Source organism: Enhydra lutris, unplaced genomic scaffold (genome assembly GCF_002288905.1).
Source record: "Enhydra lutris kenyoni isolate GAN:26980312 unplaced genomic scaffold, ASM228890v2 scaffoldscaffold110, whole genome shotgun sequence".
In the NCBI taxonomy this organism is placed as follows: Eukaryota; Metazoa; Chordata; class Mammalia; order Carnivora; family Mustelidae; genus Enhydra; species Enhydra lutris.
In genome coordinates, this window is record NW_019154194.1 from 206,019 (window position 1) to 219,229 (window position 13,211).

The following is a 13,211-nucleotide window of genomic DNA, read 5'->3' on the forward strand; positions in this document are numbered from 1 at the left end:
GAGAGAGAATATTAAGCAGGCTCTATACTCAGCGCGGAGACTGACGCAGGGCAGTCTTACAACCCTGAGATCATGACCTGAGCCAAAATCAAGAGTCAGATGCTTAACCAACTGAGCCACTCAGGAGTCCCTAAAGAATATCTTAAAAGCAGCCAGAACTCTCTTTCTCTCTCAAACACAGAAATCTTAAAAAAAAAAAAAAAAAAAAAAAAAGAAAAAGAAAAAATAAGTATACAGTGGGCGCCTGGGTGGCTCAGTCTTGTAAGCATCCAATTTGGTTTCGGCTCACATTGTGATCTTAGGGTCATAAGATAGAGCCCCATGTCAGGCTTCCTCAGTGCAGACTCTGCTTAGGATTATTTTCTCCTTCTGCCCCTCCCTCCTGTGCTCTCTTGCTCTCTCTCTCAAATAAATAAATCTTTTTTTAAAAAAGGTTTTGGGGGGGGGGAGGGGAAAAAAAATAAAAATAAAAAATAAAAAAGGTTTTAGGGGTACCTGGGTGGCTCAGTGGTTTAAAGCCTCTGCCTTCGGCTCAGGTCATGACCCCAGGGTCCTGGGATCGAGCCCCATATCGGGCTCTCTGCTTAGTGGGGAGCCTGCTTCCTCCTCTCTCTCTGCCTGCCTCTCTGCCTACTTGTGATCTCTGTCTGTCAAATAAATAAATAAATAATCTTTAAAAAAATAAAATAAAGGGGCGCCTGGGTGGCTCAGTGGGTTAAAGCCTCTGCCTTCAGCTCAGGTCATGGTCTCAGGGTCCTGGGATCGAGCCCCGCATCGGGCTCTCTGCTCAGCGGGGAGCCTGCTTCCCTCCTCTCTCTCTGCTTGCCTCTCTGCCTACTTGTGATCTCTGTCTGTTAAATAAATAAATAAAAATCTTTAAAAAAATAATAAAATAAAATAAAATGTTTTAAAAAGGTTTTAGTTATTTATTTGACACAGAGAGAGACAGCGAGAGAGGGAATTAAAGCAGGGGAAGCGGGAGAGGGAGAAGCAGGCTTCCCGCTGAGCAGGGAGCCCGATGCGGGGCTCCATCCCAGGACCCTGAGATCATGACCTGAGCCAAAGGCAGATGCTTAATGACTGAGCCACCCAGGTGCCCCTCAAATTAAGAAATCTTTAAGAAAAGAAGTGGGGTGCCTGAGTGGCTCAGTCAGTTAAGCATCTACATTCGGCTCAGGTCATAACCCAAGGTTCTGGGATCGAGCCCCGCATCAAACTCTCTGCTCAGCAGGGACCTTGCTTCTCCCTCTCCCTCTGCCTGCCTCTCTGCCTACTTGTGTCTCTATCTGTCAAATAAATAAATAAAATCTTAAAAAGAAAATAATTAAAAAAAAAAAAAAGCCACCAGAAGGGAGGAAAACATACATGAAGAATCAAAATTAGAGTGACAACACACTTCTTATCAGAGTCAGGAGACCATGCAACAATGTGCTGAAAGGGAAAAACAACCTGTCAATCTTATATTCTGTATCAGTCAAAAAGATCCTTCAAAGAAGGAAACACACTAGCTAATTTTTCATACAAACAAAAACTGGGAGAATTAATATATTTTTTAAGATTTTATTTATTTATTTGACAGAGAGAGATGGAGAGCGGGAACATAAGCAGGGGGAGTAGGAGAGGGAGAGGCAGGCTCTCGGCTGAACAGGGAACTGATGTGGGGCTCCATCCCAGGACCCTGGGATCATGACCTGAGCTGAAGGCAGAAGCTTTAACCCACTGAGCCACCCAGGCACCCCTTACCAACCTTATTTTTTTTTACACTCTTTTACTAACTGTGTCCTGGCCTTCTTACCATTCCAACAGTTTCTTGGCAATCACGGAGCCTTTGTGTTTACTGTTCACGGTGACTGATCTATTCCTCCCCCAGATACTCATAGAATTTGATGCCACTCTTCATGCTTCTATTCAAGAAAGCTTTCCCTGACCACCTTACCTAAATGAGCCCTGTGGATTTCTATCATTTTCTATTCTCATGCTCTTTATCTTCCTTGACCAACATGTTTCATTATATGACATTATTTACCTATTTATTTATTTACTTACTTTCAGTTTCTCCCTGACTACATAAAACTGCATTTGAGAATGGGCAAGTTATTGATGTCGTTCATGACTGTATGGATAGCGCCCAGTACAATGCCTGGCTAGGAGCAAGTAGTCAAAATATTTGCAGAACTTATGAATGAATGCAGTTATTCATTCAGACACATGCAGAAATGCAAAAGAGCTGGACAGCCACTGAATCCGACATAGAATGGTTGCACCAGAAACAAAAGAGAAGCCTTCCTTGGCGAAATGGGAGGGAAATAGAAGAAAAACAAAGAGAGTAAGAAATGAGATCAGACGGAAGTTCGTTTGGTAACCCAAAATGAGATCTCAATTTCCTCCCTCCACAGGGAGGGAGTTTTCTAAGCACCATCCCACCTGTTTCTCCTCCTCCTGTGTGACCTGTGAGGTTGGTTCCCGGCAATGATGGTTCCCTCCTGCCTTTGCCTTCCTGGGTTCCAGCTTCTTGGCCCTCCCCTCACAACTATCCAGGACTCCTGTCCTTGCTCCCATAAGGTCACACCCGACTGAGAAATGGAGTGTCTCCTTGCAAGAAAAGAACTACTAAATGGCATAGACCTTTTTTTTAAAATGATGAGTTCAAAACATTTGGCCAAATATGCAATAAGAAGTAAAAATAATATTGATAAAGACTTCACAGAAAAGAAGTATGATGGGAATGAAAAACGACATCACATCAGTAGGAGAATGATCTTGTTTTAGATTCATTCAGACTCCTCTTTGGAGCAAACAGAGAACAGTGGTTGAGAACACAGACTTATGAGCCAGACCTCCTTAAAGGCTCATTGCTACTTCTCCCACTAGCTGTGTGACCCCGGGAAGTCACTTACCCTGAGCCTCTGTATTCTCATCTAAAAAGTAGTTTGATAAAAACATTACCTGCCTCATGGGGATATTGTGAAAGTTAAGTAAGCCGAAGTATTTGCTCTGCTTACAACACAGCCTGGTTTATAGTAAGCACAGTGTTAAATATTAATATTCTTATTATTACTGTTGTTATTTTGGTAACAGGAAAAGAAGGTTCATGAGACATTTTTAGGATTTAATTCAATGTCGAATTTAACTTCGTAAAATGCGAAGTTCACAGACTCCAACTTTCAACCTCAAATATGCTGAAAGCAAATGAATGTGTTCACTTAGTATAAAATAACTTCTGTTTATCCAACCCTCCTCTATATAAAATGGAGAGGCTCTTTGGAAAGTCACAGTACATCAGAACCCTGTTTCTAGCTGTACTCCCTGCATGTGGGTCAAAAAATTACGAAGAGCAGTGCTTCTTTAAACTGTATAAAAATCACCTGGGGATCTTGTATAAATGCAGCTTCTGTTCTGCAGGACTAGGGAGGACCTCACAAGCCCCAGAAGAAGCTGATGTTAGGTATGAAAAACTTAACAATAAAAAAATGCTAAAACCCCACATAAACCAAATGAAACCACTGAGAAAACAATCCATATCCCTCCCCCAAACCAACAAAACTGCCTCTCACCTGGGCCTAGCCTATCTCCTTCACTGCCTTCTTGGCATCCTCTCCTACACTAACTCTGCTCTGGCCTCCCTACAGTTCCTCAAACTAAACCACCACGCCTTGAGTAGCAAGGACACAGATCATCTCTAGATATGCTCAAGTTCAACACAGTATGAAACCTGATTTCTCTGACGATGGTTATGAATTAAATGCCCCATAATGCAAATCCAGCTCCTTAGTAATTAAAGAAGAGAGGCAATTGCAGAAAAAGCCAGAGGAAGGTGTGAAGGCATGGGAAGAGGAAGGAGCCCAACGAACCCATTCCAAATCCAACAAATATCAAAACATCCCTTTGACCACGGGGAGAAGAAATTCAACTGGTTTCTTCAAAGACAGCCCTGTAATTCCCATAGCGAAAAGCCGATGGTGCAGAGAAAGACTCTGAAGTATTTCAGGCAGAGGACCTTACCCAATGACACCAAGTTACTATAGTTCTCCAACATCACATCCACGTACAAGTCCCTCTGAGCAGGGTCCAGGCACTCCCACTCCTCCTGAGAGAAGTCGATGGCCACATCCCTGAAAGTCACCAAGCCCTAAAACCAAAAACCCATACATTACTTGTGAAATTACAGAAATTTAAGGATTTAAGAAAGTATTTCCAAGAGGGGGAAAAAAAGGATCGTGAAGGATAAACTGCAAGAAGAGGAAGATGTAATATCAAGTAGGCTAGAAGCCTGCGGTACGTACAGGTAGGGAAAAGTAAAGAAATTTGTATGACTAAGGCAGAGTGTCTTCATGTTCTAGAAGAATCCTGTTACAGCAAAAAAAAAAAAACCTTCTTAGATATTATGAAATAACTAGACCTGTCTGATAATCTATAAAATCATCCCAGTTTCTCTTCTATTAAATAAAAATATTTAATAGAAATATGGGTGGCTCAGTGGGTTAAGCCTCTGCCTTCGGCTCAGGTCATGTTCTCAGGGTCCTGGGATCGAGCCTCATATTGGGCTCTCTGCTCAGCAGGGAGTCTGCTTCCCCCTCTTTCTCTGCCTGACTCTCTGCCTACTTGTGATCTCTCTGTCAAATAATTAAATAAAAAATCTTTAAAAAAAATAGTGGGGGGCGCCTGGGTGGCTCAGTGGGTTAAAGCCTCTGCCTTCGGCTCGGGTCATGATCCCAGGGTCCTGGGATCGAGCCCCGCATCGGGCTCTCTGCTCAGCGGGGAGCCTGCTTCCTCCTCTCTCTCTGCCTGCCTCTCTGCCTACCTGTGATCTCTGTCAAATAAATAAATAAAATCTTTAAAAAAAAAAAAATAGTGGGGGTGGGGGGAAGCCCCAGGTATATGACTACGTATACATACACACAACCTATTATGTTCCTGCCTCATAAATTCTTTATTAACGTGAACTGCTACACCAACTTTTCCCTTTAAGGAATATAAAAAATAAATCTTTTTTCCCAAATGCACTATAAAATCTCTATTTTAGAAAAATAGAGATTTTATAGTTTTTAGAAAAATGATTTCCATTAAATTAAGGATTATTGTTAAGCCTCAAGTAAATCACTCTGTTAGAGTACATTGTAAGTCTTTTCTCTTATAATGGTAAATACGTAAAACGTAAGATGTTTTTATTAGCTGCAACTCAGTTCATCATATAGATAGATTAATATCTCTACTATATTTATACATTTAGGTTGAACAAAAATTCTATTTTCTTCATTCTAGGAATCTATTATCATCCAGTATTTAGAAATCCCAATTACCTTCTTACTTGTTACCATCAACCACCCCTCACCTAACAATTTCCTCATTCCTGAGTTGGAGGACACTGAAAGGGCACAACATATATGACACAGTTGTCACCCAAGATCTGCGCATCCTGGTCAATAACAAAATGAACTTTGACACTGGTGTTCAACAATTACAGCACCACTTTCCCTAGGAAGACCCACTCACCATCCCTCTCATCCTAAAAGCTTTGCAAAGCCTCACAGAAACTGAGGCTAAGGCCAAGAAAACCCAAATTCCATCTTCTCTCTCTGAGAAACTCAGGTCTGTGAAGAAGTTCCAAGTTTGCCTGTGTGGTCAAATGAGACCCTCATCACTGAAGCATCACCCCACAGACCTGACACAGGAATGAAAAAATTCTGGTAAGGGAATTGGTGCAGCCCTAGTGGAACAAAGACAGGTGATAACAACGGGCACTGCCCAAGACAGCCTACTGTCCTAAGTACGTCCTAAGTAAACCCCAAAACTCTCCAGAGAAGGCACAAGCAACTGAAAATGTTCTCTTGGATGACCATCCAGCTGTCTAAGGACATTGTATCCTGACTGGCTTCTTTCCTAGATGCCTGCCAATCAGCACCTTAGAAGAAGGAGTAACTGTTGTTTTGAAAATGTCTACAGTCTTTCATTCTCTCTTTTCTCCTTCCCTTATAGAAATCCTGTTTGTGCCCTGATAGATGAAATCAATCTACTCTTGGTTTTCCTTGTATACAAGTAAAAATGTGCTAATTGCTAACTATATTTCTTTGAGCTATTCTTTGACAGGAGCTCAACTATTTCCTTCAAAAGACTCCTATCCCTCCACTGCTTTTAACAGAAGACTGAGCACACAGTTGTTGGATGTGTTCAATGACATGATGATACTGATCGGAAAGGCACATAGGACACTGGGTTATTTCGCACAATATTTTACTGGGACAGGAACTGAGACTGGGTTCAGGACTGGGGTTCTATTACGTAGAAGGCTTTAGGACAATTAAGGAAAAGGTTCATATGACCTAAAAAAATCACAATATTTCAAGGACAGAGAAATACCAACTTACATCAGTCATGGTTCTAGAACTGCAAGAACTAATTAATAATCCATGGGGTTCCTCTATTGGTGAAGCACAGAATCCAGAAAAGCCAGAGCTGGGGAAGGAAAAAAAAGCTTTAGACCAGGTGTGCTTAAGTGATCCCATCCTGACTGAAGCTAATATAAGCTTTTATCTCTTCCATTCCTGCTTCTGCTTCACACCTCCCACAACCATCTGTGGAATCTAAACTCTCACCTAAAACCCGAACGTCCTTCAGTAGGAAGGTTTCTGGCAGCGCCTCATTCTGGGGATACTGATACAGTCTACCTCAGTAGACCAGAGGTTGGTCTACTGAGTGCTGCACAGACTGGAGCCTCCTCCCGCTACTCTCACCTCTCAGAGCTGCGAAAGAGGTACGTGGTCCAAGCCGCAACATCCTTCATGGGCTTGGGGCTGAAGAAAGTTGGTCAAGACACAGAAGTAGATGGGACATACAATTGCCTGAGCCCCAAAAGCTGACCTCTTAATGCATTCAGAACATCCATGCAATGGAATGCTATAAAACTATGCTAAGTTGGGGGAAATCATCAAGATATGTTGTCAATACAAAATACAGCTTACAGGATGTATAGTCTGATTCTATTTATAAATTATGCATGTATATCGATAGAGAAAAGACTGACAATCAGATGTCAATAGATGAAGAAAGTGTTTAGGAAGTTATATACCCATATACAATAAAGTTTTTATTGTGGTCCTAATGTCCTTTTTAAGTATTCTGCAGAGTTGCTGTAACCACAGCCATGCATTATATTAACTACATAATTTCTATATACACTCACGTCCTGCCTAGAAAAAAATGGCTAAAATTCCCCAAGAAAAGTCATGAATACTTTGATGAGATCGCAAGCCTGCTTCTTTTCACGTCTTCTGACACACGGGTTTAATTTGTAGCTGACCTATCTTTTTAGACGTGATACTCTCCTGGTAAGTGCTAAATCACCTGATCCCGTTAGTCTCACTTAGCAGTGAACATTAGTAGGATAAAACCTGTAAGTATAAAACTTGGGACGAATTCCATTTGCCTCCACAAAGCTGGTCATGACCCAACAGCATTGCCTATAATTACCTTCCTGTGAGTTCCTAAGACAGGTTGCCTGCATTGTTTATTGGCCTTTGTTGCTGTCAGCTTTAGTTATTCCCATGTATCTTTAGGATTCCTTGTCTTAAGGGTAACAACAATGTCTTTCAGTTATTGTATTACCTCCCAAGTACAATCTCAGGCTCTTAAAATTGGGGCAAATTTTTACCCAAAATTCCCTTATGGAAATGTATCCTTAAATAGCTAGAGAAGTACAGATGTATACACACAAATATTCACCCAGGGTCACCAGGGTGGCAAAGTCAGTTAATTGGCCAACTCTTGGTTTCAGTTCAGGTCGTGATCTCATGGTCATGGGGTTGAGCCCCACCTCAGACTCCACACTCAGCAGAGTCTGCTTCAGATTCTCTCTCCCGCTCCCTCTGGCCCTCCTGCTCATGTGCTCGCTCACTCTCTCTCTAAAATAAATAAATCTAAAGAAAGGAATATTCAGCCAAAAATCATTTATGATAACCAAGAATCAGAAACTACCTAACAGTAAGCAAATGGTTTGCTCGACTGTGGCCTGCTATGTCATTAACTGATTAACTGATGAAGAAAACACACATAATCAATTCCATAGGGAGGCAGGCAGGTTTGTAAAGTATACACAATATGGGAAGTGTATCCGAAATTAAGAAAAAACTCTGGTGCTGGACTTTCAGGATATGGCCTTGACAATGACCAATTTCTCAACACTTCTATTTCCTTGTCAATAAAAGAACGATAGGAACATTGTCTGCCACAGATGACTGCAATGAAATTATGTAAGAAAATCTACATAAAAAACTGGTGTACATGGGACGCCTGCGTGGCTCCATTGGTTGAGCCGCTGCCTTCGGCTCAGGTCGTGATCCCGGTGTCCTGGGATCGAGTCCCACATCGGGCTCCTTGCTCAGTGGGAGCCTGCTTCTCCCTCTGCCTCTGCCTGCCACTCTGTCTGCCTGTGCTCACTCTGACAAATAAATAAAAAAATAAAATCTTAAAAAAAAAAAAAAAAAAACTAGTGTACAATAGGGGTGCCTGGCTGGCTCCTTCAGAGGAGCACATGGCTCTTGATCTCAGGATTATGAGTTCGAGCCCCACAATGGGTGCAGAGATTACTCAAAACAACAACAACGGGTGTACAATAATTACTTAATATAAGTTTTGGCCATTATTAGAGACAGAGAAGATTACTGTCCTTTATTCTACTATAATGACAGTTAATGCACCTTTCCATTTTTTCATAATAAAATCTGCGCTTCTCAGGCCCACGTTCCTACAAAGTTAACTAAAGCTTCACAGCCCAGCCTTGAGCCTCCAATTCTTCCTTAATAACAACATAAGAGAAACAAGTTCTCAGAAAGATATATAGGAGATAGCTCCTCCTGCCAGAAGCTGCAGACAGAGACAGGGCTCAGCATCATAAAACTGGCTCGGAAAATACAACCCAATTAGGTGCCAAGAAGAACATGAACCAGAGACTCAATCTTTTTCTGTGCAAATTGGTCGTTTATTTGGATATTGGTAACTATAACCTTCTTATTCTACCTTCTGGTATTATTATCTGTCATTGGAAATATTATTTATCAAGTAGATTTTTTAAACATTTGTTTAAGATTTTTATTTATTTATTTGATAGAGAGAGAAAGAGCAGCAGAGGGAGAGGGAGAAACAGACTTCCCGCTGAGCAGGGAGCCCAATGTGAGACTCGATCCCAGGACCCCGGGTTCACGACCTGAGCTGAAGGCAGATGCTTAACTGACTGAGCCACCCAGCTGCCCCTACAAAATAGATTTTGATAAGACAGAACATATACATTAGAAATTATCACTATTTTGGGGCGCCTGGGTGGCTCAGTGGGTTAAGCCTCTGCCTTCGGCTCAGGTCATGATCCCAGGGTCCTGGGATCGAGCCCCACATCGGGCTCTCTGCTCAGCAGGGAGCCTGCTTCCTCCTCTCTCTCTGCCTGCCTCTCTGCCTACTTGTGATTTCTGTCTGTCAAATGAATAAAATCTTAAAAAAAAAAAAAAAGAAATTATCACTATTTTTTACGGAAGTAACCTTTAAAATAATCTAATTCTGAAAGTCTGTCTTTGTGGCCCTTCTAATTTTTAAAAAGGTGTTTCTATACTCCTAAAAGTTGTGAATACTATAGGTTTTTAAAGATTTTATTTATTTATTTGAGAGAGAGAGAGAGAGCATGAGAAGGGGGAGGGTCAGAGGAAGAAGCAGACTCCCCACCAAGCAGGGAGCCCAATGTGGGACTCGATCCTGGGACTCCAGGATCATGACCTGATGGGTTTTTAAGTAAGAAATCACTGACATTTCCTTCTTCTTTCTACATATTTGAGATTAAAATAAAACCCACATCTGGGCTGGATTTCTTCTTCAAAATAAGAGCTAAAGTATCTTCAACTCAACTCTACCACCCATTACTGTTATCTTATTCTGCAGAAACAAAACCAGACACATAATTTCACAGGGAAAAAAATTTTAAACAGAAACACACCAAAATATTAAGAATTGATTAACTTTAGAGGATGTAATTTTAACTTCCATCTCTATATTTTTCTTGGATTGCTGAACTTTTTGCAACAAACCTGTTTTAATTCCATAATCAGAAATATAAAGATAGTGCCAAGTATGAAAAATTGAATAATAGGGAAGGGGCATATTTCAGTCATTAATAAAACTGAAAAAAAAAAAAAAAAAAAACACAAAACACCAAAAAAACCAAAAACAAAAACAGACCCAACGCTTCGAAAATCAGTGGGCCAGAAACAAAGTACACCTACCCGCTGTTGAACATCTCTAGCTGTAGCTCACCATAACACTGAGACACTTTCACTGTAGAGATTCCCTCATAATGGGTGCCTGGGTGGCTCAGTTAAGTCAGTTAAGCATCTGCCTTTGGCTCAGGTCATGATCCCAGGATTCTGAGATTGAGTCCTTCATGGGGCTCCCTGCTCAGCGGGGAGTCTGCTTCATCCTCTGACCCTCCCCCCCGTTCATGCTCGCCCCTCCACTCTCTCTTTCACAAACATAAATAAAATCTTTAAAAAAAAAAAGATGCCCCCATAATGAATATTAATTATGTAAGTCACCTTCAAAGTCTGAGGAAGGAAATATATGCACCTAAGCAGAATGACATTTGGTAAGAACAGACGCTCAACAGGTGTGGCTATACCTCTCTAATTCTTCACTGAAGAGTCAAATCAAAAACATTTTGGAGACAATCCTTGAAAAATGTCTTTCAAAATTATCTCCTACTGAATGGGATTCTTATATAACTCATAATATTCCTGGGGAATTTGTTCGTAACTACAACTATTACTTAATATTTTATTATTTACATTTTTCCTTCTTTTGATTCTTTATAAACATATTTTTTATTAGGTGCACATTATTCCATTACAGGATATACTGCAATTTACTTAACTGTTTCCTTATCACTGGACCCTAATTTTATAAGTTCCTTCCCATCTATTAAATCTTCATTCCAGATCAATGAAACCAGACCTTTTCTATGTCATCTACACTTAACAATCTCATGAAATTACAGACATTTTGTTCACTTAAGAAAAATAAATTCAGGGGCACCTGGGTGGCTCAGTGGGTTGAAGCCTCTGCCTTCGGCTCAGGTCATGATCCCAGGGTCCTGGGATCAAGCCCCACATCAGGCTCTCTGCTCAGCAGGGAGCCTGCTTCCTCCTCTCTCTCTGCCTGCCTCTCTGCCTCCTTGTGATCTCTGTCTGTCAAATAAATAAATAAATATTTTAAAAAAAAGAAAGAAAAATTCACAAATATTTACAAAAATCCTGCCCAATTTCAAGGGGTTTGCATGGCAGCTCATAAATGGCACATGACCTCAGGTTAAGGCATCCTGCACTAGACCATTTGAGCATCTGGTCACTTTTTTAAACTTGCAAGCACCTATCACAATCATCTTCATATTTCTCTTCAAATTTCAGTTATGGAAAGTTGATGTGAAATGATCCAGAATCAGCATGTAACAGCAAATCTTAACATTCACTAAGCCTGTATCATGGGGCAGGCCCTGTTCTAAGGCGCTTTACATGCACTGACTCATTTTACATCTTTATAACCCCCACAAGATAGGCATTACTTTGTCTTAATTTTGTAGATGTGACACAGAGAGCCCAAGTCACCTAAGCTCACAGAGCTAGTAACATGTAGAGCCAGGATTTGAATACAGATGCTCTAAGTCCAGAGCCTTATTCTTAACCATAACACAGTACTGCCTCTACAACACTCACAAAGTGGGACCTGAAATAACTCATGTCTAGCAATGTTACAGATTTCTACCTTAAGATTAACTGAATGTCTGTCTTTGTTGGTGCAAACAGCAAACCCCTATGCTCAAACCCCAATTACATCCCCACCTCCTAAAAGCCTTAAAACATTGTCATTTATTAACTGAAACAATCCTCCTACCTTGCCTTGATCTAAAAATCATGACTGTGGAGAAGACACAAAACAGTTCGCACATGATACCAAGTAAATACCAATCTCCTTAAGTAATCATAGTCTAAAATGAAACTCTAACACTAATCTAGGAGGTGTATTTCTACACCATCGGCATGTTCAGAAAGGGAGAATGCACCCAAGGATTTGAATAATTTGCCATTTGAAGAGCTAGCTATTGATTGAGAATAAGGGCAAGAGAGGGTCACCAAGAAGAGAGATACATCAGCACAGTGGGTCATTCACCAGAAGGAAAACTCAGGATAGACACTACCAGTGATACTGCAGGCCAAGGAAAGCAAATATTCTCATGATCTAAAAACAAAAGTAACTGTCTTTAAAAGAGATAGAGAGAGAGAAACACAAACTCACCTGAACCTTGATTTCAAAATATGCAACAATTCTTTCTTCCTTCTCAGGGTCCTTCTTAGAAACCCAGCAGCGGCGGGAGAAAAAAGAATCATGAGACACCAGCATTGCTTGGAGCACAGAGGTAGCAAAAATACACACACACACACACACACACACACACAAAACAGAAACAACGGGAAACCAAAACGCCATCTAGAGCCATATCTGCCTTCATCCACACGAAACCAAATGGAATTGAAAAGGAACACTGGAATCTCTCTGTGGGTTGACAGCAATTGTTGGGGAGAGAGGTCTGGTCGCAGTGGCTCTGAAACAGGGAGCTGGCTCCCAGGGACGCGCCCCTTCCAGGAATCTTACCTCTGGAACCTCCCCATCACGTCTTCCTAGTGGCATGTCATGAGGACACTTCTGGATGTACAATGCTCATCCCAAGACTGGACCTACGCCTTCGGGCGTGAAACGTTCACTCTAGGGCTTAGTGAAGGACTCTTTCTCTTGCGGTCACTTCACTTTGGCAGGCCCAAAGAAAGTCTAGAGGAAACTTGGAGCACACAGCCAAAGCAAAACCACAAGGCCACGCAGCTCATCACCCCGTCACACATTCCCAATCGCATACACCATCACGGAGACACACTCCGGTCCTGCCACGCCGTCTGTCACACACCAGCCTTCTCAGCTGCTCGCGCGCACACAGACTGGAGGCTCCAAACGCGACACGCCCTGTCCGCAAGCCGGGCCTCCTCACCTCGGGAGCCTCCCGGAGTCAACCCCCACCCTCCCTGCGGGTTCCGACCCCGCGCTGTTTACTTCCTCCGACGCTAGCAACTCACCACGCCGAGTCCAAAAACCTTCAGGACACCGGAAACGGACCCACAGACTTATGGGAAATA

The 13,211-nt window shown here is 41.8% G+C and overlaps 1 protein-coding gene across 1 annotated transcript in view; it reads right to left on the minus strand.

Moving 5' to 3' along the window:
* Nucleotides 1-12,949, minus strand: part of LOC111139530 (zinc finger protein 283) — a 31,209-nt gene extending 18,260 nt beyond the window's left edge. Inside the window, exons 1-4 of the mRNA XM_022491823.1 lie at nt 12,679-12,949; nt 12,322-12,372; nt 6,366-6,453; nt 4,003-4,129 (exon numbers count right to left, since the gene is read on the minus strand). Of these exons, the coding sequence (XP_022347531.1) occupies nt 4,003-4,129; nt 6,366-6,453; nt 12,322-12,372; nt 12,679-12,695 (283 nt within the window). The 5' untranslated portion in view covers nt 12,696-12,949. The remainder of the gene's footprint in view (nt 1-4,002; nt 4,130-6,365; nt 6,454-12,321; nt 12,373-12,678) is intronic.
* Between the last annotated feature and the right edge of the window lie 262 nt (nt 12,950-13,211).